General features: G+C 44.5%; 2 protein-coding genes across 3 annotated transcripts in view; both read right to left on the bottom strand.

The window, feature by feature from the left end:
- Window positions 1–710, bottom strand: part of cfap73 (cilia and flagella associated protein 73) — a 48,284-nt gene extending 47,574 nt beyond the window's left edge. Inside the window, exon 1 of one of the 2 annotated variants that reach the window (XM_068055110.1) lies at window positions 518–710. In XM_068055110.1, coding sequence (XP_067911211.1) covers window positions 518–669 — 152 coding nt within the window. In that variant the 5' untranslated portion in view covers window positions 670–710. Of the gene's footprint in view, window positions 1–242; window positions 490–517 lie in introns of those variants that run through there. The other variant, XM_068055111.1, reaches the window with a different exon arrangement.
- A 10,496-nt stretch (window positions 711–11,206) lies between these two features.
- LOC137382992 (protein NipSnap homolog 1-like) overlaps window positions 11,207–27,580 on the bottom strand; it is a 52,911-nt gene continuing 36,537 nt past the window's right edge. Inside the window, 3 exon segments of the mRNA XM_068055577.1 lie at window positions 11,207–12,328; window positions 16,371–16,454; window positions 16,978–17,072. Of these exon segments, the coding sequence (XP_067911678.1) occupies window positions 12,264–12,328; window positions 16,371–16,454; window positions 16,978–17,072 (244 nt within the window). The 3' untranslated portion in view covers window positions 11,207–12,263.

Below are 27,580 nucleotides of genomic sequence, written 5' to 3'. Positions count from 1 at the left end.
TAACGTGTCCATTCTAACAGCATTGTATTAGCAGTAAGACAGCACTGGAATTATTATGCCATTAAATACATTCCTGGTGAACCTTAAAAAACTCTGTTTGCAAATCCAAAGTGACGCAGTATTCTATCCCGAGCTATTGTTAATGTTAATCATATAGAAATTCCTTAACACCATTGCTCCAAAGCAGCAAATTTTGCAAAGTATTATGCAAGACGAAAAGAACTAGTTCACGTTTGACTTACACCAGTTTGTCTTCGAATATGGCATCGAAATAGTTTCCGAAAGATTTGTCCATTTCTTACAACGTTTTATGGAGTTTGCTAAAATTTGAAACAATTGCGACAGAGGCGGACATCAGAACACCGGGAATGTTGTGTCTGTTTCGCCCTTGACCAGGTAACCATAGGGATGGGAAGCCTCGTTACTTGGGCAACATGACCCACTTCCGAAACGCTCTCTCGTGGACAAAGGTATCGCCTAATGCAACTATGCGGTCAACAAGTAAAGTGCTGCTTACAGTTCAAGACTCAGACTCATGCATTGCGTAGCCAAATGAAGTGAACCCAAGCAATCCTCCGCCAGATAAATTCGCAGCAAGACTGTCAACCAGGTTAACTTCGTTCTCAAGCGGACATGACAAAACTTTGCAATTTCAGGTGAACTGAACATGTCACCGAAAGGAAGGAACGTTGATGCTGCCTGGATTGGGACCTGAAGCGCCCTCCACCCTGCGTGTGACCCAATTTCGAATGTAAAGGATGGCTGAGCAGTGCAGATCTGACCAAGCTCAGAAAATGATATAGAAGGAAACAGGGGCATGATAGCAAAATACTGCGGGTACTGGAAATTTGAAATAAAAACAAGAAAATGCTGGAAATACTCCAGGATCAGACAGCATATGTGGGGAGAGAACCAGAGTTAATGAACAGAATCTTCCCACAGGCTTCGGGAAACTCCCCCCCCCCCCCCCCACCCCCCGACATCAGGACCAAATGGGGGTCCCAAGCCCACTTTTGCCAGCAGCCAGCATCGCAATCTTCTAGGAGGCGGCCTCCGAACTCACCATCCTTAATAGGACTACGTGCAGGATCTTGATGCTGCTGGCTCAATCAAAGGGCTACCAGCTCTAGAGCCTCAGTAGTGCCACCGGATGAAGCGGGCACTGTTGAGGCAGGTCGGGGTCTGTGAGGGCGCCTCAACATGGAGGCGCATTCGCTGGCCTGCACATCTATAATTATATAGTCTGGTAGGTGAATTGGAGTGGAGGGCAAGCCCCTCCACTGCCTCGGTGTAGGCCATGATTGCAGCCTTTTGTGAGGCATGGAACCTCTGGGTCCGATGCCCCCCCCCCTGACCTGCTGCTGGACGCCACCTCCTTTGAGCTAGCAACCTCTGCACATGGCGGGGAGCTGCTCTGCCACCAGCCAAATGGTGGAGAGGCTGCAAAATTGTCCCTAATTGGTGCCTTAACTATGCAAATTGGTTGCCCGCTTCCCAGCCCGCCCCTGGGAACTTCCCCGGCGGCTGGAATGTACTGAGGGGCTGTCCCGAAGTGACTCCCCCCCCTGTTTTCTGGCCCCTCTGCCTTCAAGCCTGCCACCCTGAAGCTACTGTTTCAGATGGCTGACATTTTATCAGATTGCGAGATGCTGGAGGAAGTCTAAGTGGTTCTCACACTTATTTAGTTGAAAGACCCCTTTTCAAATGGATTAGTAACCATGCCCCCTCCCCACTCCTATGTAAATGATAATACTATAAACTCCTTGCCTATTTACATTTAAGAATACAAAGTTCATCAGTGTCCTGTTAAAGGGACATGCCAGGGCTGTCCGATATAGTGAACATTGATGTGATTGATGATGTAAAAACTCTTATCTTTCCTTCAGCTGAAAGGAAATCCGACAAGTTCAGCAATATGCCTGTTGAATACTTCACTGGAGGGCACCTCCCTGCTCTTCCTGGAGTTGGATTAGGCTTGGTGGCTTCTGTTAGGAAGACTGGCGCTGTACTCAGGTGTAACGTTCCACTACCTGCCTACTCACTGCACAGTTACTGAGTGTTTCAGGTTTTTTTCCTCCCTCTCTGCTGTTCACCAGACTGTGCTGGAATATCACTAACATGGTGCCTGGTGTGTGGGATTTCTGCCATTGCGTCAAGACACAGGCCCAGCTTCTGTACTCAGTGAATGAAGCTCAACTTGATTGTCATTCCAGACCACTGGTCAAGGCTGACTTGGCAGCTCCTCTCTACCGTTCAGCAGCCCCAACCCTGTGAATCCATTCCTGGTGTTTCTGGTCTCCTCTCAGAATTCTCAGTCAGTCCAAGGCCCCACAAATACAGTTACGTGTCTGTTTCCTGAGCTTCCTCAGCCCAGTGCTTGCTCCATGATTGCTTACCAGTGTCTCACTGTGTGAGTACCCCTGGGTCTACATCAAATTCCCTAGTGTGTGAGCTCTTGGCTGCGCCACTCAAGCGGATGAAGGAAATTAAAATAATGCCCAGCAGCACGCACCCGACCCGCACCATCACAGCAAGGGCTCCCATTCACATTGTTGCATGGATTGCCTAGAAATTCTTTACAGAGCCCAGTTTCAGAACCACTGGTCTAACATCTTCCAGTTCTGATGAAAGGTCATTGACCTGAAACATTAACTCTGTCTCTCTCTCCATACATGTTGCCTGATCTGATGAATGTTTCCAGCATTTTCTGTTCTTTTATAGAAATGGGTAATGTGAAAAGGCCATTGGTCCAGTCAAGTAAGATTGCTTTCTCTTGCCAAGTCCAAAACTGTGGCTTCAGGTCTGATTTATTTTCCATTTCTTCCCTCTTGTTAATTTTTCTACTCAAGATGAGAGGTTTTAGCAATGGCAATGGAACAGTTCTACCTTTGGAATCAAGTCTCACCATAAAGCACTCCTGGATCAGTTTGACTACAGTTAAAAGGAAAGTTCACTCACACCAGCAATATTTCTTGACCCAGCTTTAGACGTGCATCAGCTACCAGCTGGAGGATCATCGACTCGATGAAAGATACACTTTCATCTGCTCGAAACTTGCTGGTTTTCCAGTGTAGAGCTGTTGGCACATTCCAAGGTCCAAGACTACATGCTGAGGGATGCACTAAAACTTGGGCAGCCGCTGCAAAGGCTTAATGGGGAAGGGCTACTGTGTAAGGTCCTCCCACAATAGTATACCGAGGGTCTGGAACCCGTGTAAAACTCCTCGGGCTGCATGCACGAGAGAATGTTTGACATGAAATGTAAATGTACATTGTAAATATAACCTGTAATGGCAAGTGTAGTGAGGCACCTCATGTACTCTATTGAAAGAAACTGATCTGTATTGTACTTTATGTAATGTACTTTTACAAATTTTATGAATAAAGTTTACTTTTGGGGAAAAAAATCAGCCACCATGACATTCATTTTTAGTTTTCCATACTAATAAAAGCATGTTTATTTTTAGTGATTTTGTGATCCCTCTGAGTGGAATTGGCAGTTAGTGCTAGTTTAGCACATATTTTGTGCTGTGGGAACATGTCCATTCTGAACTAGGTTGAGGTTGCCCTAAGATAGGACCCAGTCAGCCAGTGGAGAGGAAAAAAATCTTTCATTAGGCCTCAGGGTCAGACATCAAACTCCCTAGTTCAGTCTAGATCAATATGGGTTAAAATCAAACCCAGGTGCTAGAGGTGGAAAGCACTGTGCTAACCTACTGTACATGGGCACTCCCAATCCAGCCCCCCCACCCCCGACCACTTCCACCCTCATTCCTGTGCTTTCTTCACAAGATGAAAATTAATTGACTGCCTTAACACCATATCATAAGGCCAGAAATAAATTGAAAAAAGGGATCTACGTAAAAATAAAACATTTTGGGGGCAAAATTCAATAGCCCTGAAAACAGGAATGGGAATCTCAATGCACAATTAACCCGCGCCTGTTCTGTCCAATGCACACAAACTTTGTGCTGCCTGTGCACTGACATGATTGTAGAGTACAGCCAGCGCTATGTGTGGTGTTGAGTGTCTGCATACCTGAAAAATCATGAGAGGTTAGCATGAGTTCAAGCTTGGCTGCACTACTTAAAGCTAGTCTGCACCTCTTAAAGGGGAGGCGGGTTCTGACTGCAGCAGGTGCGAGAAGTTATTGTAAAAGTGAGTTTGACCTGGGAAAGACAAAAGAATGGCACAACATGACAGAGATCAGTTTCCAAGATTCTCTGACAAAGCATTGGAGGCCTTGGTGCAGGAGGTGGACGGGAGGAGAGAGATCCTCTATCCACTGGGGGCCAGGTGGCCCTCCAAATGAACACTGTGAAGACATTGGGAGCAGACTGCCATTGGGGCCAACACAAGCCATGTAGTCCCAAGGACCTGCATTTAGTGCTGTGAGAAATTTAATGACCTCATACGAGTGGTCCAATTCAGTGAATAATTCTTCAGATGTCTTACGAAGAAAGGTTGAGGGAGCTAGGGCTTTTCCCATTGGAGCGAAGAAGGATGAGAGGTGACTTGATAGAGGGGTACAAGATGATGAGAGGCATAGATAGAGTGGATAGCCAGAGACTTTTTCCCAGGGTGGAAAGGGCTATCACCAGGGGGCATAATTTTAAGGTGATTGGAGGAAGGTTTCGGGGAGATGTCAGAGGTAGGTTCTTTACACAGAGAGTGGTGGGTGCGTGGAATGCGCTGCCAGCGGTGGTAGTAGAAGCAGATACATTAGGGACATTTAAGCGACTCTTGGAAAGGTACATGGATGATAGTAGTAGGTAGTTTGATCCTAGAGTAGGTTAAAGGTTCGGCACAACATCGTGGGCCGAAGGGCCTGTACTGTGCTGTACTGTTCTATGTTCTATGTTCTATGCCATATGCCACCAACTGAACTACTAGCCTCACACACTGCTCAATGCACCACACCCCATCATTTACCTACCACCAATATTTATCAACCACAACACATACTGCACATTCATAGCTTCAGAGCAAGGAGGTTAATCTGAAACTTTATCTCTCTTTGGCCTCCTTGTCTCGAGAGACAATGGGTAAGCGCCTAGAGGTGGTCAGTGGTTTTTGGAGCAGCGCTTGGAGTGGCTACAAAGGCCAATTCTAGAGTGACAGACTCTTCCACTGGCGCTGCAGATAAAATTTTGTTGGGGCTGTTACACAGTTGGCTCTCTCCTTGCGCTTCTTTCTTTTTTCCTGCCAGCTGCTAAGTCTCTTCGACTCGCCACTCTTTAGTCCCGCCTTTATGGCTGTCCGCCAGCTCTGGCGATCACTGGCAACTGACTCCCACAACTTGTGATCAATGTCACAGGACTTCATGTCGCATTTGCAGACATCTTTAAAGCGGAGGCATGGACGGCCGGTGGGTCTGATACCAGTGACGAGCTCGCTGTACAGTGCGTCCTTGGGGATCCTGCCATCTTCCATGCAGCTCACATGGCCAAGCCATCTCAAGTGCCGCTGGCTCAGTATAAATGCTGGGGATGTTGGCCGCCTCGAGACCTTCTGTGTTGGAGATACAGTCCTGCCACCTGATCCCAAGGATTCTCCGGAGGCAGCGAAGGTGGAATGAGTTAAGACGTCGCTCTTGGCTAACATACGTTGTCCAGGCCTCGCTGCTGTAGAGCAAGGTACTGAGGACACAGGCTTGAAACACTCGGACTTTTGTGTTCCGTGTCAGTGCACCATTTTCCCACACTCTCTTAGCCAGTCTGGACATAGCAGTGGACGCCTTTCCCATGTGCTTGTTGATTTCTGTTACTGGTGATAGTTGAGCCTAGGTAGGTGAACTCTTGAACCACTTCCAGAGCGTGGTCGCCGATATTGATGGATGGAGCATTTCTGACATCCTGTCCCATGATGTTTGTTTTCTTGAGGCTGATGGTTAGGCCAAATTTGTTGCAGGCAGCCGCAAACCTGTCGATGAGTTTTTACAGACACTCTTCAGTGTGAGATGTTAATGCAGCATCGTCAGCAAAGAGGAGTTCCCTGATGAAGACTTTCCGTACTCTGGTCTTCACTCTAAGATGGGCAAGGTTGAACAACCTGCCACCTGATCTTATGTAGAGGAAAATTCCTTCTTCTGAAGACTTGAACGCATGTGAGCGCAGAAGGGAGAAGAAGATCCCAAACAGTGTAGGTGCGAGAACACAGCCCTGTTTCACGCCACTCAGGATAGGAAAGGGGTCTGATGAGGCACCGCTATGCTGAATCGTGCTTTTCATATTGTCATGGAATGAGGTGATGATGCTTAGTAGCTTTGGTGGACATCCGATCCTTTCTAGTAGTCTGAAGAGACCACGTCTGCTGACAAGGTCAAAGGCTTATGTGTGATCTATGAAAGCAACGTAGAGGGGCATCTGTTGTTTGCAGCATTTCTCCTGCAGCTGGCGAAGGGAGAACAGCATGTCAATGGTGCATCTCTCTGCTCGAACGCCGCACTGTGCCTCAGGGCAGACACGCTCAGCCAGCTTCTGGAGTCTGTTTAAAATGACTCGAGCGAAGACTTTCCCCACTATGCTGAGCAGGGAGATTCCACGGTAGTTGCTGCAGTCACTGTGGTCACCCTTGTTCTTACAGAGAGTGATAATATTGGCATCACGCATGTCCTGTGGTACTGCTCCCTCATTCCAGCACAGGCAAAGCAGTTCATGGAGTGCTGAGAGTATAGCAGGCTTGGCCCTCTTGATTATTTCAGGGGTAATGCCGTCCTTCCCAGGGGTTTTTACAATGGCTAGAGAATCAATGGCAGCACTGAGTTCCGATTTTGTTGGCTGTTCGTCCAGCTCATCCATGACTGGCAGAGACTGGGCTGCATTGAGGGCGGTCTCAGTAACAACATTTTCCCTGGAGTCCAGTTCTTGGTAGTGCTCCACCCAGCGGTCCATTTGCTTGCATTGGTCAGTGATTGTTTCCCCTGATTTAGATTTGAGGGGGACGATCTTCTTGATGGTTGGCCCAGAAGCTCTCTTAATGCCATCATACATTCCTCTGATGTTTCTGGTGTCGGAGGCCAGCTGAATACGACTGCATACGACTGAATATGACTGTGCTGCCAGTAGTCATTTGCACAGCACCTTTCAAAGCTCTCATTAGGCCACAACTAGAGTATTCTGTCTGGTTCTGGTCACCACACTTTAGGAAGAATGTGAGGGTCCTTGAGGGTGCAGAGGAGATTTAGCAGAATGGTTCTGAGTATGAGGGATTTTAGCTACAAAGATAGGTTGGAGAAGCTGGGGTTGTTCTCCTTGGAGCAAAGGAGATTGAGGGCAGATTTGATCGAGCTGGACAGGATTATGACAGGCTTAGACAAGGAAGAACTGTTTCCATTAGTTGATGCTACAAGGACTGGGGGACACAGATTTAAGGTTTTCAGCAAAAGATGCAGACGATGTGAGGAGGAATTGTTTTTTACACAGTGATTGGTAATGACCCGGAACTTGCTGCCTACGAGGGTGGTGAAAGCAGACAATCGATGATATGAAAAGGAAATTGGATGGGCACTTAAGGGAAATAAACTTGCAGGGCTACGGGGATAGAGTGGGGGACTGGATTGGTCTACAGAGAGCTGGCACGGACTAATGGGTTGAATGGCCTCCTTCTGAGCCCTAATGACTCTATGACCTCACAAACTTTGCATTGCTACAAGCCTCACACCCATATCTCACAGCTTGCCGCAGTGTCAGCTATTCAACCTTGCCAGGTACATTCTGCAAAGCACTGTGGACCATACTAACACACTTCCATCTCTCTCGCAGGACAAGGTGCCACAGAACCACTGGCAGCAGCAACTAGGCAGGAGACAGGCACGGCTGCATGTCCCCACCCCAATGGAGGAGACAGTGCTTGCCATCATTGGAGTGGCCGTGACTGAGGCCAGAGGGTGGGGTTGAAACCACCAAAGATGACGTTATCCTCATACATGATCCTCCTTCCCTCATGCCACCTCTCCTGAATCCCACCATCTTTTCTGATATACAACCTGGAGATAGTCTAAGTATTGCACCTCTTGCTTTCCATCACCACCCCACCCCATTTCTTAACCGCAACCCTATCCTTGTGCCTTTCAGATACCCAAGAACTGCAACCTGGCCATACAGTGATGTAGAAACAAGAAGTGGAAGAGGCTGATGATGAAGAAGTATCGTCACTCAGTCTCACACGTGCAGCCATCAGCTCAAATACTGATACTGCGTGTACCTCAGTGGATAGCTTAGAGGTAGGATCTGCACATGATGAGACACCGGGCATGAGTGACCTGCAGCCAGGGCAGGGGAAAGGGTAGGGCAGGTGCCAGCCCACCAAAGGGCGAGGTCACACATGAGTTCTGTTGCAGAGGGCTCAGATGAGAACTTTGATGGGGCAGCGTACAGAACAAGGCTCATGGATATGCACACAGAAATGCTTGCTGCATTGGTAGGCCTACCTCACTGTCAAGGAGCAGGGAGGAGTCAGGCATCAAGTTGGCACAGAACTTTGTGTAGAGCTTGGAGCCCATCCTTTCCAGTGTGGAAGTGGTGGTGAACTCCACTGCCACACTTATGGACCGAAACATTATCCAGTATCTGGTGGTCGATGTCTTAGTTTCCATTGCAGCACAAGCAGAAGCCACCCGACATCTGAATGCTGCACTGGAAGCTCAGACTGAAGTGATGCAATCTCTGCCTGTTGCTATGCAAGCTCACTTGCTGCCACACAAGCTCAGACTGCTGCCATCACGGCTGCAGATACCAGGATTCAAAGGAGCTTGTAGGGTCTCACAGCAGTCCAGCAATTTGTGCTCTGCACATTGCTAGGATTTCTGCAGTGCAAGCTCAGAGGAGTGACAGTAGCTCTGTGGGGCACATACCTGCTTTCCTCTCTCAGTATGACAGCTTTTGCAATACAGCCCCCCAAAATTATGAAGCAAACTTCTAACACCCCTTTCCCAACCCCCAATAACCATTACATTAACTATTTGCCCTTCCCCCCCCCCCAAAAACACTTCCCTTGTAAATCTGAGCTCCTCCCCCCTCCCCACCAGTACTTCGCCGCCTTTCCCCAGACAGGAATTGAAGGTGCAGGAGTGCCGGCTGCCACGCCAACGATCGTGGCAGGCCCTGAAGATTCAAGGTAAGTGGATTTAAATTTATTCTTCTCATTAATTTAAATCCCGGCCCCGTCGCCCAGCACCTCGCCGCCGTCAGGAGGATCGGGCTGGGTCCTCCTGGCGTCGGCCTCCGGGGCAGGCCTCTGCCGGATCCATCTTCTGGCTTCCCCCCAGCACAAGGGCTTGATAGAATCCAGCCCTTCGTGTGACAGCATGACTCTCATTATATGTATACTGCCCAGGTGGGTTGCGCACCAGAGTCATGAGCCGATGGTTACCCCAGCAGGGAGTCAACACGATTAACAGAGGAAGGAAGGAGAGAAAGTTGGTCATTTTAACAGAAAGTGAAGGTTAGAAATATCTGGACGATCAAGATTATGTCAGGTATGTGTGGTATGTGCACATAGGAAAACAATATTGCTTTCAATGTCTAAGTAACAGAAACCAGGAAGTCACAGGTTTTAATGCCCAGTCTGTGCTGAGTAGTTGATCTCAACCAGGCAGTAACTGGGGTACAAGAATTGGTTTCAGTATCTCTGGACCAATGAGGGATAATTATCTGTCTGATTTCTCACACCCGACACCAATCTGGTGACTCTTGCTAAAAATGTCCATTTGTTAATATCAAGTCTGGACAGAAGTCAGTGCAATTATGATGCCCTCCATACTTGGTTAAGGTAAAATACGAGACAGCTGCCAGTCCTCATACCCAGTAAGGGAGAGTGCAATCAAAAAAGGAAAGTGAAAAATTGGCAAAAAAGCAGCATTGACAGAAAAATTGGAAATGGAAAAATATCAGTGTTACAAGTGGAAGATGCTCTTGAGAGGTTGGGGCTGTGACTCAGAAGTCGAGTTTTACTCTGCATTTGATTGTACGATGCCTGATCCAGAAATGTTTGATGGTGGCACTAGGAGTCTGAAATAGAAAAAGTGTTCCATTCTCCTGAGCTAATGTTCCTCACCTTGATGAGCATAAAATTATTTTGAAAGGAAGAAAAACACAGGGGCGGCACAGTGGCGCAGTGGTTAACACCACAGCCTCACAGCTCCAGTGACCCGGGTTCAATTCTGGGTACTGCCTGTGTGGAGTTTGCAAGTTCTCCCTGTGTCTGCATGGGTTTCCTCCGGGTGATCCGGTTTCCTCCCACATGCCAAAGACTTGCAGGTTGATAGGTAAATTGGCCATTATGAATTGCCCCTAGTGTAGGTAGGTGGTCGGGAAATATAGGGACAGGTGGGGATGTGGTAGGAATATGGAATTAGTGTAGGATTAGTATAAAATGGGTGGTTGATGGTCGGCACAGACTCGGTGGGCCGAAGGGCCTGTTTCAGTGCTGTATCTCTAAACTAAACTAAACAAATGGACCACCCACTTGTAAAGCTAATTAGCATTTAGCTAACTTAAAGTGATTCACCACAACTATCAAGAAAGACTGAACGGGTTCGGTCTCCAGAAAAGAGAAGACGAAGAGGTGACGTGATAGAGATCTTCAGAATTATGAAAGGGTTCAATAGGGTAGATGTAGAGAAGATATTTCCACTTGTGGTGAGTGTGGGGGCGGGGGGGGGGGGGGGTAAGTCCAAAACTAGGGGTCATAAATATACAATAATCACTAACAAATCCAGTAAGGAATTCAGGAGAAACTTTACTCAGAGAGTGGGGAGATGTGGAACTCACTACTGCATGTGGTTGTGTCGGATAGCATTGATGCATTTCAGGGGAAACTGCATAAACACAAGAGGGAGAAAGGAATAGAAGGCTATGTTGATAAAGTGAGATGAAGTAAGGTGGGAGGAGGTTCAAGTGGAGCATAAACACTGGAATTGACGTGTTGGGCCAAGTGGCCTATTTCTGTATTCTAAAATTCTATGTAATGGATAGAAATGTCCACTGAAGATAGTGTGGTTTAAAAATGAGCTGAGGCTGGGATCCAAATTTGGACCCTTTAGTTACCAGCATACTAAACTACTGCCACGTGAAGCAAATTTTGCTTGTAAAAATGTTAGATGATTTTTGAACAAAGGGAGCATTTTAAAATAGCTGCCCATTTTCTCCAAATAAGAACGATTTCTTCATTAAATACTACTGTAGGAAAATTGCAAGCTTACAAAATACCGCAAAATGTATATTTTAATTAGTTTTAGAGTTAAAATTTGTACACTTTCTTTAAAAATACATCACAAACATTGATCACAAAAAGAAATTAACAGCACATTGTCAAAACTTCAGCTGTAAACAGATTATGAAATAATTTAAGATCCACTCAACACCTGATGCATTAAATCATCTCTCATCAGATTATAAAATATGCATTGAGTATAGCATCAGTCACATAAGCAGCTTCAAATGGAATTCAATTCAAAAAAAAAAATCCTGACTTATTGCAGCACCAAGTTTTGTTTTCAATATCAGCCAATTTGTGGGCCTTAATTTTCAGTGGTCTAGTTTTCTGATGGCAACTCACGAAATCAGTTATTAGAACCATCTCAAACCATATTATCGAATGGGAAGAAGGTTTTGTATAAAACATCCACTAAAAAAGGTACATTTCAAGGAATTAGAGGAAGTGTGAGAGTAATTTGTTGTAGATACTTGACACCACATAACAAAGTACATTGTATTCCAAAATTACCCACGTGGATTATTACTAGGACATTTCTAAATATTTTAATACCATTCAGTAACTTTCAAGTGAGCAATGCATTCACTTTCCTGCCGTCAATCTTTAATAGAATCTAGAAAGACATGTAAAAACCATCAGTGATCCTGTACATTAAATACAGTCCCTTTGGATGTGATAAATGGCCACATACAGTAAAATGCTAACAGAAAATAAAATAATATGTGCTTCAACTCAGCAGTAGTCTTTGTGCCAATGTAAACACCTCAAAATTGACACATTAGAATGTTAGAAAAATGGAATTAATCCAGCATTACAATTACTAATAACAGAAATGGGATATTCTCAAATGACAGACTATTCTGTGATTCTGTAAATGCTGGCTTAAGTGCAATCTGCTACTATATATATCTAGTAAACACCAATCTTTCCACGAGGAAGGCTTACATTTTAGGTGAAGGCTAACATTTGAGAACACTGATGACATATTTAATCTGTGCAGGATTATTGTCCAATTGGAATACAAGATCCAAGAAAACAAAGAGATCATCATTGTAAAGTGGAGATTTTCAGCGGAATCATAATCCTCGATTCCATGTAACGGATCAAGGGAACTGTAAGAATTGAGACACAAGAGTAAAGTTAACTATTTCACCACATAAAGTTAATGCATCACTTATTCTTTGTCATTCAATATAATGGATACATTTTATACGAAATAAACTCTTGTATAACTTAGGTTAAGGTTTTAAATCACAGGCAGTTGGAGTCCAGTTTTGCTCATTACTGCAACACATTTCAGACATCATAATATCAACAACTTGCATTTATATAGGACTTTTAATATAGAAGTGTATGGAAAAAGATTAATACTAAGCCAAAGGAGGAGATAATAGGAGGGTGACCAAAAGCTTAGTCAAAGGCATGGGTTTTGGCCTACATTGGCTCCCCATTCATCACTGCCTGAAATTTAAAATTTTCATCCTTTTTTTTTTTTAATTATTCATTCATGGGATGTGGGCGTTGGTGGCTAGGCCACAATTTATTGACCATCCCTAACTGCCCTTGAGAAGGTGGTGTTGAGCCGCCTTCTTGAACCACTGCAGTCCATGTGAGGTAGGGACACCCACAGTGCTGTTAGGAAGGGAGTTCCAGGATTTTGACTGAGCGACAGTGAACGAATGGCAATATAGTTCCAAGTCAGGATGGTGTGGGGCTTGGAGGGGAACTTGCAGGTGGTGGTGTTCCCATGCATTTGCTGCCCTTGTCCTTCTAGTTGGTAGAAGTCGCGGGTTTGGAAGGTGCTGACTAAGGAGCCTTGGTGCGTTGCTGCAGTGCATCTTGTAGATGGTACACACTGCTGCCACTGTGCGTCGGTGGTGGAAGGAGTGAATGTTAATGGATGGGGTGCCAATCAAGCGGGCTGCTTTGTCCTGGATGGTGTCAAGCTTCTGGAGTGTTGTTGGAGCTGCACCCATCCAGGCAAGTGGAGAGTATTCCATCACACTCCTGACTTGTGCCTTGTAGATGGTGAACAGGCTTTGGTGAGTCAGGAGATGAGTTACTCGCCACAGGATTCCTAGCCTCTGAGCTGCTCTTGTAGGCATGGTATTTATATGGCAACTCCAGTTCAGTTTCTGGTCAATGGTAGCCCCCAGGATGTTGATAGTGGGGGATTCAGCAATGACAATGCCATTGAATGTCAAGGGGAGATGGTTAGATTCTCTATTGTTGGAGATGGTCATTGCCTGGCACTTGTGTGGCATGAATGTTACTTGCCACTTATCAGCCAAAGCCTGGATATAGTCCAGGTCTTGCTGGATTTCTACACTGACTGCTTCAGTATCTGGTGCTGAACATTGTGCAATCATCAGTGAACATCCTCACTTCTGATCTAATGACTGAAGGAAGGTCATTGATGAAGCAGCTGAAGATGGTTAGGCCTAGGACACTACCCTGAGGAACTCCTGCAGTGATGTCCTGGAGCTCAGATGATTGACCTCCAACAACCACAACTATCTTCCTTTGTGCGAGGTATGACTCCAACCAACGGAAAGTTTTCACCCTGATTCCCATTGACTCCAGTTTTGCTAGGGCTCCTTGATGTCAAGGGCAGTCACCTCTTTTGTCCATGTTTGAACCAAGGCTGTAGTGAGGTCAGGAGCTGAGTGGCACTGGCGGAACCCAAACTGAGTGTCACTGAGCAGGTTATTATTCAGCAAGTGCTGCTTGATGGCACTGTTGATGACACCTTCCATCACTTTGCTGATGATTGAGAGTAGACTGATGGGGCGGTAATTGGCCGGGTTGGATTTGTCCTGCTTTTTGTGTACAGGACATACCTGGGCAATATTCCTCCATGCTTTCAGCCATCTGTAACCTCCTCCAGCCCTATAACGCTGGGCTTCTATACTTCTCCCATTTCCCTCACACCACCATTGGCTTTCAGCCATCTCGGCCATAAGCTCCAAAATTCCTTCCTTAAAACTCTCCTTTGTTAAGGCCTTCATTAAAACCTCACTCTTTGACAAGCTTTCAGTCATCCCTCCTAATATCTCCTCCTTTGGCTTGGTCTCAATTTTTGTCTTATTATGCTCCTGTGAAGCGCCTTTAGATGTGGGAGAATCTAGAACTAGGGGTCATTTTAAAAATAAAGGATCGCCCATTTAAGACAGAGATGAGGAGAAATTCTTTCTCTCAAAGGGTTGAGAGTCTTTGGAATTCTCTTCCTCAAAAGGCGGTGGAAGCAGAGTCCTTGAATATTTTTGAGGCACAGCTGGATAGATTTGTGATAAGCAAGGGGTTAAAAGGTTATTGAGGGTAGGCGGGAATGTGTCGTTGAGATTACAGTCAGTTCAGCCATGATCTTGTTGAATGGTAGAGCAGGCTCGAGGGGTTGAGTGGCCTACTCCTGCTCCTAATTTGTATGTTCATACGTTAAAGGTGCTGTACAAATATGTTGTTTTGTCTAAGGATCTTAAAGGAGATGCAGGTGGAGAGGTTTGAGGAAAACAATCCAGAGCATAGGGCCTAGGCAGTGGAAGGTAAGGCTGCCAATGGTGGGGCAAAAGCAGGAAATACACAAGGGACTAATTTCGGAGGAAAGAAGAGTTTAAGAGCAGAATCGTGGCACTGGGGAAGATTACATAGGTGAAGCCATGGTAGAATTTAAACCGAAGGATGAAAATGTTAAATTTGAGGCTTGGGAGAATTGGGAGCCAATATACATCAGCGAGGATGGTGGTGATGGGCAAGTGAGACTTCGTTTTGGACAAGATGAAGTTTATGGAATGTGAAGGATGGGAGGATAAGAGGTCAGAACCTCATTTCAGATTTGAATAAGATGCTGCTCTGAACAGTCTGAGTTAGGCTCAAGGAGGAGCGACAGAGTTGCTGCGAAGGGCTTTGAATTTTTGTGGGAGAGGCCAAAGACTAAGACTTTGGTCTTCCCAATTTATAGATGGAGGAAATTATGGCTCAGGTAAAACTGAATGTTGGACAGTGGAGATGTCAGGAGAGGTAAAGCTGGATGTCACAGATGTACACGTGGAGGCTGACCCCATGTCTTGGATGATGTCACCAATGGACAGCATGTAGATGAGGAAGAGGAAGGGGCCATGGATGATATAGAGAGACTTCCAATGTGAGTTTTCAGGGGTGAGAAAAGAAGCCATTTATAGAGCTGCTCTGGCTACAAGAAGCATTTGAGGAAATTCCAATGAGCTGACCAATAGTTTTGGAGGAGGATAGTGTGATCAACTGTGTCTAGGGCTGCAAAGTGGATGAATAGGGACAATGCACCACAGTCAGAGAGAATATCATTCGTGACTTTGGGCTCACTTCAGTGCTGAGGGTGGGGCAGTAACCTGACTGCAGAGAATGCAACAGACATTTGCAGGAGAAGTGGTCACAGATTTGGGAGGTGACAACATGTTATAGGAGTTTGGAGTTGGGATCGTAGCTTGTAAGAACAGAGGGTTGAGGGGAGGTCTTTGAGGTGGCGTGGTGTTGATGGCAGTTTTGAAAGTCGAGGAACAGTGGCTGAGGAGAGGAAACCATTTATAGTGTCACTTAAAGGTTGTATCTGTAATGAAACATAACTGAGGGCAAAAATCTGGACCATGGCTCATGTTTAGCGGAACCCTGATGAGTCCTTTTACCAAAAGCATTACTGTACACCAGATTAGAGCAAAACTGCTGTCATCATTGCTTGATATATTCTTCCAATAGAATGAAGCACCAATAGGACAGAAATTCCACAGAAGTGCCACAATTATCCCTCCATTATTAGCTATCAATTGTAAGGCAACCTTACTTACAAGAAACATATTAGATTGTTCTCTTTGTAACTATTGCAACAGATTAAATAGGGCAACAATATGCAATGATCATAACAAGATGCACTGACAGGGCTAGAAATATAGAATATGTCCTGTTTCTGATTCTGGATTAAAGATGCATATTTATTGGTACTCACAAGGTGCAGGCAGGCTTTAGTTTTTTTTAATATAAGATCCTTAATTCATTTTTTCTGTACTATTTCGCCTTCACTTTATTAGAAAGATCTGCAGTCTTTTCAATTAAATTTCCAATTTTTTTTTGTTTTTATTTTTATTGTAGGAGTTCTTAGTGCTTAATCAATAGGCTCTAGGTTACCTGTATAATAGACACACTCATCCCATCCGGGCTTTTGCCAGGCTGCATCCCGTGTTTCCTGCCTGGATGCAAGGTCTTTGTAAGCTAGAATTGATTGGCAACATAGAAAAAAAAGTAAGTATTTTGTTCATTATTTAATCAAATTTGAAAGGTTTTGGTGGCCTTAATAAGGAGAAACTGTTTCTAATAGCGGTGGGTAACCAGAGGACACAGATTTAAGATAATTGGCAAAAGAACCAGAGGGGAGATGAGGAGATTTTTGTTTAAACAAATCATGTCGACATACCATGTGATCCTTAACCTCTTAAGTCAGTTCGTGTGAGAAATGCAAGTGTCTGAGATCTCAAAAAATCCAAACAGTTAAATTCAACAATTTTGCTAACTACTGCCATATTAATATATTGGACAGAATGTCTATAAATTAAATATTTGATTCAATCAGAGGGAAGGGTAGATTTTTCAATTTACTGCCCAGCTGTAAAATGTTCATTGGGGATTGACGCAGATTCGGCTGATCCACAACTCCAGTTCTACACCTGGATGGCAAATTTAAAATCTATCCCAAACTCACAAAGACTATCGGGAAACAAAATTTCATTCAACTTACCCCAAAGGTGATGCACCACATACAGGTCACCTACAAGTGAAAAGAATCCACCAACAGCTTCATTGTTTTCCTGGCGGAATCGAATGGCTCGTGCCCTAGGACAATCAAAAGTTTTAAAATGTTTCAAACAAGACTAAAGTTGCAATGTCTATTGTCCTGGCCTAGTACTGATTATTGGCAAATCTTGACGTGAAGAAAACTTTATATTTATTAATTATTTGGAATCATGCCTCATTTACAATGCATTACAATAATTTCATTCTATGCTTTATTGCTGCTCCATTGCAACAAGTAGTGACATAGAAAGGAACTGCAAATGATGGTAGACTCATCAATTTCAATGTCTGGACAATGTGGCAAAGTAATTAATGAATGCTGGAATATAAAGCCAAAGAACAAAGTTTGCAGAGATTGTGCGGATGCTACACATGCACTAACCACATTTGCAGCAGTATTCAAATCTGGGCACCCTGTCACAAAAAAGAATACAAATATTGGAAAGAGTGCAGACAAAGAGTAATGCTAACCACATAGAGGATGAGCTATGATGAAAGATGAGAGAAGCTCAAGCTGAACAGTCTACATGGATTTTAGAAAGGCTTTTGACAAGGTCCCACATGCAGACTGGTAACAAAATTAAAACCTCATGGTATCCAAGGGAAAGAGGCAAGTTGGATCCAAAGTTGGCTAGTAGCAGGAAGCAAAGGGTTATGGTCTATGGGTGTTTTGTGACTGGAAGGCTGTTTCCTGTGGGGTTCCACAGGGCACGGCACTTGTTCCTTGATGTACGTGGTATATATCAATGATTTAGACTTAATGGAGAGGGCATGATTAAGAAGCTTGCAGATGATATGAAAATTGAACATGTGGTTGATAGTTAGGAAGAAAGCTGTTCACTGCAGGAAGGTATCAATGGACTGGTCAGGTGGCAGAAAAATGGCAAATGGAATTCAATCTGGAGAAGTGTGAAGTAATGCATTTGGGGAGGACAAACAAGGCAAGGGAATACACAATGAATGGTAGGATTCTGAGAGGTGTAGAGGAACAGAGGGACCTTGTACTGCATGTCCACAGATCCCTAAAGGTAGCAGAAAAATTAGATAAGCTGATAAAGAAGGCGTACAGGATACTTTCCTTTATTGCCTGAGGCCCAGAGTATAAGAACAGGGAGGTTATGCTAGAACTGTGAAGAACACCAGTTAGACTGCAGCTAGAGTACTGCATACAATTTTGGTCACTGCATTCCAGGAAGGATGTGACCGCAGTAGAAAGGGTACTTTTGGGATTTATGAGGATGTTACCAGGAATGGAGAATTTTAGCTCTGAGGAAAGATTGGATAGGCTGAGGTTGCTTTCTTTGGAACAGAGGAGACTGAAGGGAGATTTAATTTATTTTTATTTATTTATTTAGAGATACAGCACTGAAACAGGCCCTTCGGCCCACCGAGTCTGTGCCGACCATCAACCACCCACCCATTTATACCAATCCTACACTAATTCCATATTCCTACCACATCCCCACCTGTCCCTATATTCCCCTACCACCTACCTATACTAGGGGCAATTTATAATGGCCAATTTACCTGTCAACCTACAAGTCTTTGGTGGTGGGAGGAAACAGGAGTACCCGGCGAAAACCCACGCAGACACAGGGAGAACTTGCAAACTCCACACAGGCAGTACCCAGAATTGAACCCGGGTCGCTGGAGCTGTGAGCTCGCAGTGCTAATAATTGAGGTGTAAAATTATGAGAGGCCTAGATAGAGTGGACAGACCTATTTCTATTAGCAGAGTTGTCAATAGCCAAGAGGCATAGATTTAAAGTAATTGTTAGAGGGATTATAGAGGAGTTGAGGAGAATTTTTTTCATCAAGAGCATGGTGGGAGTCTAGAACTCACTGCTTGAAAGGGTGGTAGAGGCAGAAACCCTCATTACATTTAAAACACACTTGAATATGCACTAGAGGTGCCATAACCTATAGAGCTATGGACCAAAAGCTGGAAGGTGGGATTAGGCTGGGCAGCTCTTTTTCAGCTGGCAAGGACACGATAGACCAAATGGTCTCCTTCCGTGTTGTAAATCTTTCTATGTTTCTCATCTAGAAGGGATAATCTCATCCATGCATATAAAATATTAAATGTTATCAGTAAGGTAAAGTGAGAATATAATTTCAAGCTAAGCTAGGAAAGGAAGGCCAATGAACATAAATTTAAATGGGAAAACAAAATAAATTCAAAAGAAATATTAAAATAAAACTTTTACTCAAAGAATGATAAATGCTGGACTAATGTGACATGACACTGGAGAGGCAAAATCATTCGGGAGATTCAAAATAGAAGCTGAAATGCGAGAGTTATGTTATTAAATGGACAGGGAGAGATGGGCTGAATGGCCTTTTCTGATGGTTTATTTTTCTTTGGTAGTTAGAGTTTTTAAGAATGGCTTGTGGTAAAGGCTTTCATAAATGATACTTGGCACATTATTGTGATTGCCCACAGCATCAGTGTAACATTATTTCAGCCTAATTGTCAGTGAGGCCGCTTGAGGTACATATTAGCTAGGTGCCTAACTCTCATGGCATGGAGACAGGGTGTCGTGTGTCAGTCTCCTTGTAGTAAGCAGACTGGAATGGAACAAGACTGAGTATTGCTGAAAAAAAGAGACACGCTGTCGAAGCTGGACACCTCGCACTCATCAGAACAGATACAAGAATGCCAAATTACAAAGGGAGCAACAATTTATACTGCATGAGAAAAGGGGTGCTGATTGGTTGGCATGTTGACTCAGATTGGCCGAGGCCACTGTGGTTCACTTACACTTGCTAGAAGTTACACATATTCATTTGCAGGGACCGGTCCTCTGCAGGCTAAAGGAACATGTCCAGGGATTGTGCCTTTTTTGAATTAAACAAAAGTGTGGGGGCAATAGTTCCCTGCTGCATTCTCCATGGCAATGCCTCAAGCAATCTGAGTCAACTTGCCAACGAATCAGCACTCCTTTTCTCATGCAGCATAAATTGGTGCTCCCGTTGAAATTTGGCATTCTTACGACTGTCCTGATGACTGCAAGCCATAACGCTTCGACAGCACGTCACTTTATTCAGCAACACTGTTTGAATTGAGAGACTTGGCGAAATGCCAAAGCAGGATACCACAAAGGTTTAATGGAGTACAACTGAAGTCAAGGTAAGTCAGCAGTCACTGATTGGGTAATATCAAACTTTAGTTTTAACAGACTGTTGTTTGTTGATGAAAGGTAAGGAGTTCCACAGCTTTGAGGTTGCGTCTCCAACATCCCAAAACGCTTAGTGTAAAACAATTACTTTGCTTACATAAACTTTAAAGTACTACTGCAAACACAATCACCAAGATGCCACAGATATCACTGTGTGAATGTTTTTGGTGATTTTGTTGAGAAAGATAAAATAGGAATCAGAAAACTTCCTGCTCAACAAATTATACTTTATATAGCACTTGAAATTTTTCTTTATTATTCATTGGTGGGATATGGGCATCACTGGCAAGACTAGCATTTATTGTCCATCCCTAGTTGCCCTTGAGAAGGTGGTCATAAGCCACCTTTTGAACCACTGCAGTCTGTGCTGTTTATTAGGGAGTTCCTGCATTTTGATCCAATGCTGAAGGAACAGCAATATATTTCCAGTTCAGGATGCTGTGTGACTTGGCGGTGAATTTGCAGGTGGTGATGTTTCCATGCATCTGCTGCCCTTGGCCTTCTAGATGGTAGCGGTCGTAGATTTTGGAGGTGCTGTTGAAGGCACCTTGGTGAGTTGCTACAGTACATCTTGTAGATGGTGCACACTGCAGCCACACTGCGTGGTTAGTGGAGGGAGTGAATACTTACGGTATGGTGGAGCGATTAAAATCTGGGATGCACAAGAGGCCAAAATTAGAGGAGCACAGAGATCGTGGAGGGTTGTAGGAGATTACAAAGATAGGGAGGGAGCAAACCATGGAGGGTTTTGAAAACAAGGATAAGAAGTTTAAAGTCGAGGCGTAATTGGACTGGGAGCCAACCCAAGTCAGTGAGCACAAGGGTGATGGGTGAATGAGAATTGGTGTGAATTAGGATAGGGGCAACTGACTTTTGGATGAGCTTAAGGGTGTCAATCCAGCGGGCTGCTTTGTTCTGGATGGTGTTGAACTTCTCCAGTGTTAGAGCTGTACACATGCAGGCAAATGTTGCATGGATGTCCCCAAATGCTTTACAATTGGAGGGGTGGGGGAGGTGAGGGTGGAATCAGACCCAAGCAAGAGTCAGAGGGAGATTATGAGACTAGCTAAAGATGCTGTCTAAGAGATAGGTTTTAAGGCAGGTTTTGAAGGTGATGAGAGGTACAGCAAGGAAGAAGAGCTCACTGAGAGAGTTTCTTGCTCTCCCTGAATAATGCCAAGATACCTTTACTGTCACCTGACCCAGAACAGGTGGATCAATTTAGAACCTCATTCAAACAACAACTACATTACATAGCATGTCTTTAACTTAGTAAAATGTTGCACACCACTTCACAGGAGCATTATCAAACAAAATTTGACAGTGCCACATAAGGAGGTGTTAGGACAGGCGACCAGAAGTTTGGTCAAAGAGGTAAGTTTTAAGGAGTGTCTTAAAGGAGAGGGAGGTAGAGAGGCAGAGAGGTTTAGGGAAGGATTTTCAGAGTTTGGGGCCTAGGCAGTTGACACCATGGCCACCATTGGTGGAGCGGATAAACTGTAGAAATGCACAAGAGGTCAAAATTAGAGTAGCACAGAGATCATGGAGAGTTGGAGGAGATTACAAAGATAGGGAGGGACCCAAACCATGGAGGGATTTGAAAACAAAGATAAGAATTTTAAAGTCGAGGCATTATTGGACTGGGAGTACAGGGGTGATGGGTGAATGGGAATTAGTGTGAATTAGGATACGACAGCAGAGTTTTGGATGAGCTTAAGCTTATGAAGATGGGAAGCTGGCCAGGAGAGTACTGGAATAGCTGAGTCTGGAAGTACCAAGGTAGGAATGAAGGCTTCTGCAGCAGGTGATCTGAGGCAGTGGTGGAGATGGGCAATGTTACAGAACTGGAAGTAGACGATCTTGGTGATGGAGCAGGTATGCGGTCAGAAGCTCATCTCAGTATCAAATAGGATGCCAAGGTTGCCCCTTCAACAATGCAGCATTCCCACATGTAGACTTAAGCCACTGAGCACTTCACCCCCTCTCTACTGCCTCTGTGTTGTCAGGCTGCTTGTCCAACTTTCAGTCTTGGATTTCCTCTGGATAAACATTAAGTCAACCAAAGGCATTGTTTTGGCATGCACTTATTCCATACCCCTGCCTAACAATTATTTTAGGCTGAACCAGACTTTTTGCCACTTTGGCACCCTATTTAACACTGAGGTGAGCTTCTAACCCCATATCCTCACCATGTCAATGATCACCTGCTTCTAACTCCGTAATGTTGCTCGTCTCTGCCTCTACCTTAGTTCATCTGATCCTGAAATCTTCACCATGCTTTTGTCACCTCCAAACTCAATTATTCTGGCCAACATCCCAAACTCCACCCTCCATAAACATCAGGGTATCCAAAATTCCATTCCCCGTATAACATCTCGCATCAAGTCTTGCTCACCCATCACCTGTGTCCTCATTGACCTACACTAACTTGCAGCGCCACAACACCATGAATTTAAAATTTTCATCCTCATGTTTAAGTTCCTCCAGGCTGTCACCGCTCCCCATCTCTGTAACCTCCTCCAGCCCTACAATTCCTTACTCCAGCCCACCCCGACTCTGCATTCCTTTGATTCTGGCTTCTTTGCAGCTCTACAGCTGACTATCGGTTGCCATGCCTTCAGCTACATAGACCTCATAACCTGGAATTCCCTTCCTAAACCCCTCGGCTTCTCCTACTTCCTCTCCTCCTTTAAGACCCTCATTAAAACCCACAATTTTTAACCACCCCTTTGATTTTGGTCATCCCTCCTAATATCTATTTCTTTGGCTCAACATTTATATTTTAATTATGCCTCTGTGAAGCTCTTTATTATTTTTCTGCATTAAATGAAAATTGTTGTTAAATAATTTCACAGAATCACAGAATTGTTACAGCTCAGAAGGAGGCCATTCAGCCCATCATGTCTGCACCAGCTCTCTGAATGCGCAATTCATCTAGTGCCACTCCCCGTAACCCCGCACATTCTTTCTTTTCAGATAACAGCCTAATTCCCTTTTGAATGCCTCGATTGAACCTGCCTCCACCACACTCTCAGCCAGTACATTCCAGACTTTAACCACTGGCTGTGTGACAAAGTTTTTCCTCATGTCGCTAAAAGGCTATGCAGCAATAGGGCAGCAATGTAAAACAAACCTTTTTCTAGGATCACATAAGTATGCAGTTGACAAGATGCTAGCAGAAAAAGGAACTGAAGCTTCCCAACAAGTACAAGCAGTTTTAAAATGGAAAGGAATGTAATTGTTCCAAAGGTTGTATTAACTAGTAGTCAATGTTTAATAAGAATTGGTAAAGCTTTTGATAAATGACAAGTTTCTTGTATTAAAAAAAAAATCAGAAAGAGAAAGGGCACAAGTTCTGCCATTAGTTAGGCAGCAATGATTCAAGACCCCTACTTCTCAACTGGGCAGTTTCAGGCTGGAATGCCCTGGTCATAGCAACATAAGAATAGTAGACCATTTTCCCCCATGAGTCTGTTCCACCATTCAGTGAAATCATGGCTGATTTGTGACCTAACTTCCTATATCTGCCTTTGCCCAATAGCCCTTAATACCTTTAGTTGATAAAAATCTATCAATCTCAGATTTAAAATTAACAACTGATCTCGCATTCATTGCCATTTACGGAAGAGAATTTTAAACTTCTATCACCCTTCGTGTGTAGAAGTGTTTCCTAATTTCACTCATGAAATGCCTGGCTCTAATTTTTGAACTATGCCCCCAGTTCTAGACTCCCCACCAGCAGAAATAGTTTCTCTCTCCATCTACCCTATCTGTTCCCTTTAATATCTTGAAAACTTTCATCAAATCACCCATTAACCTTCTAATTTCCAGGAAATACAACCTTAGTTCGTGTAATCTCGCCTCATAATTTAACCCTTGGAGTCCAGGTATCATTCTGGTAAATCTACACTTTACCAAGGCCAGTATATCCTTCTAAGGTGTAGTGTCCAGAACTGCTCACCGTACTCCAGGTGTGATCTAGCCAAAGTTTTGGATAGCTGTAACATGACTCTACCCCTTGTATTCTATTCCTCTAGATTTTAAGGCAATTTGCAAACCAGGTCAATAATTTGCCTTCCATTCCATGAGCTCCAATTTTAGATAATCTCTTGTGAGAGACTTTATCAAATGCCTTCTGAAAGACCATATAAATAACATCCATAGACATTAGTCAGCTCTTCAAAAAATTCAGTCAGGTACATCAGGCATGATCTACCCTTTACAAATCCATGCTGGCTGTCTCTGATCAGCTGAAAGTTTTCAAAATGTTCAGTCACTTTATCCTTAATTATGGATGCAAGCAATTTCCTGACAACAGATGCTAGGCTAACTGGTCTACAATTCCCTGGTTTGCCTCTCACATCTTTCTTCAAGAGCAGAGTAACATGCACAATTTTCTTGCCCAAAAGAAACAGTTCCCGCATCGAGAGAACTTTGGAAGATTATAGTTAAGGCATCTACAATGTTTGCTCATCACAGAAGCTCAACTAAGAACAAAACAGCCTCAGTTCGATATGGGCTGGACATTTCACTCTGAAGTAGAGCAAATCATCAAGGAAGAACTGGAACTTTGCTTTTCATCAAGATAAAATAGATTACTGTGTGTCGCTTTCTGGAAATCTCATCGGGCAATACTGATCACACGGCTATTCAAATAGTGATAAACTTACACAATCTCATTGGCCAGTAGTAATCAAGTGACAATTTTATTCATGCCATGTTCTCACAGCCTCATTGGTTGTTGCTAAGGCCGTGACTTACCTGATTATTACATTAGTGACTAACATGGATCTGGACTAACGTCATTAAAGGCAGGCCAGGTTGGAGCTTTTGTGGCTTTCGTTTCCATAGTTTTGGCCACTGACTCACTCAAACACCAACAAGAACGTAAGCTTCACAGAGAACCTAAAATACACTCCCAAAGCAGTCTTTCACTGCAGTATTAGGGTGCAGCTCAATCTCTGCTGCACCACAAAACACGAGGACCCATCTCAACTCCATTACCCAGCTATGGGGCCTGGATAGAGCTTCATCCAGCTCCGGCTGCTTAGCTACCTTTCACCCCTCTCCTCCCACTCCAGAATCTGTCAGGAAAGCTGACAAATGAGTCTAGATACAGTGAATATGCTGTTGCACAGCATGATCTGGAATTTCAGGCGGACTCACAGGCCCGTTTAAAGGAAGCCACCGGAGTAGTTGATGTTCTGATTTGCTCAATAAATCAGCTTACCTAGGAGTCTGGTGCTAAGCAAGCCTGTGTGCCTGTTTAAAACTACCACTCTGATGCAGCACAGGCTCTGGAATGGGCAGACTATTATTTGTTCTACATCTTTGGCAACTAGAGAAGATAGAATACCAGGTCCTTTATTTCATTTACTGATTTGGGAGGGGATGGGCATTGCAATAAAACCAGCTGTTTCTCTTTCATTTCCTTACGAACATACGAATTAGGAGCAGAAGTAGGACATTCAGCCCTTCGAGCTTGCTTCGCCATTCAATAAGATCATGGCTGATCTGTTTGTATTTCGAATTCCACACTCCCATCTACCTGATAACCCTGGATTCCCTCCAATCTGAGCTCCCTCTCAGGTTCCCATCCCCTGATACCAGTTCTCCAGCCATGTGGTCGATCGCTCAATTCTCCTATTCCTATGCTCACTTGAGCCTGTCACTCTAGAATTGGCCTTTATAGCCACTCCAGGCGCTGCTCCACACACCACTGACCGCCTCCAGGCACTTACCCATTGTCTCTCGAGATAAGGAGGCCAAAGAAGAAGAAGATGCTCACTTGCACCTGGGACTAGGAGTAATCCTGGGATTACTACTTTTGAAGTCCTGCTTTTTAATCTCCTTCCTAGCTCCCTAAAATCTGCTTTCAGGACCTCATCCCCCTTCTTACCTATGTCATTGGTGCCAATGTGGACCACGACCTCTGGCTGTTCACCCTCCCCCAGAAGAATGTCCTGCAGCCGCTCTGTGACATCCTTGACCCTTGCGCCAGGGAGGCAGCTCACTATCCTGGAGTCACGTTTACTGCTGCAGAAATGCTTATCTGTTCCCCTAACTAACGAATCCCCTATCACTACTGCTCTTCCACTCTTCGTCCTCCCCTCCTGTGCAGCTGAGTCGACTGTGGTGTCGCAAACTTTGCTCTGATTGCACTCCTCTGAGAAACCATCACCCTCACTAGTATCCAAAATGAAAAATTCTAATAGCAATAAAATCAGATGGACCACCTGGCATTGACCAAAACACCAGAAATGACAAAGGCGCACCCTGACCAGTCGACCCTGCAAAGTCCTCTTCATTAACATCCAGGGACTTGTGCCAAAGTTGGGAGAGCTGTCCCACAAATTGGTCAAGAAATGGCCCGACACCGTCATACTCACAAAATCATACCTTTCAGCCAATGTTCCAGATTCCTCCATCACCATCCCTGGCAATATCCTGTCCCACCAAAGGCAGTACAGTATTATACAGTCAGGAAGGAATGCCCTCAACATTGACTCCTTGAAGTCTCATGGCATCTCATGTCCTATGCTTCAGCTGATAAATCACTACGCCCCCATTTTGAACACCAATTGAAAGAAGCACTGAGGGTTGCAAGGGCGCAGAATGTACTCTGGGTGGGGACCTTCAATGTGCATCACCAAGAGCGGCTAAGTAGCACCACTACTGACTGAGCCCTGAAGGACATATCTGCCAGAGTGGGCCTGAAACAAATGGCGCGAACACCAACACGAAGGAAAATCCTACTTAACCTTGTCCTCGCCAATCTACAGGTACACATGCATCGGTCATTGACAGTATTGGTAGGAGTGACCACCGCATAGTCCTTGTGGAGATGAAGTTCCATCTTCACACCGAAGACATCCTCTATTGAGTTGTGTGACATATCTCTGTGCTAAACTGAATAGATTCAGAACAGATCTAGAAGGTCAAAATGGGCATCCATGAAGTGCTGTGGGCCATCAGAGGCAGAACTTTACTCAACCACATTCTGCAACCTCATAGCCTGACATATCCCTCCCTCTACCATTACCATCAAGTCACGAGTCTAACCCTGGTTCAATGAAGAGTGTAGGAGAGCATGCCAGGATGCCAGGAGCAGCAACAAGCATACCTAAAAATGAGGTGCCAACTTGGTGAAGCTACAACACAGGACCACATGCATGCTAAACAGCATGCTTCAGACAGAACTAAATGATCCCACACCAATGGATCAGATCAAAGCACTGCAGTCCTGCCACATTCAGCCAGGAATGGTGGTGGCCAAGAGGGTGTGGGAAAATGGCGCACTGACACGGAACACAAAAGTCTGAGTGTTTCAAGCCTGTGTCCTCAGTACCTTGCTCTATGGCAGCGAGG

This window comes from Heterodontus francisci, chromosome 23, assembly GCF_036365525.1.
Source record: "Heterodontus francisci isolate sHetFra1 chromosome 23, sHetFra1.hap1, whole genome shotgun sequence".
Classification (NCBI taxonomy): Eukaryota; Metazoa; Chordata; class Chondrichthyes; order Heterodontiformes; family Heterodontidae; genus Heterodontus; species Heterodontus francisci.
This window is presented reverse-complemented; position numbering and strand designations above follow the sequence as displayed.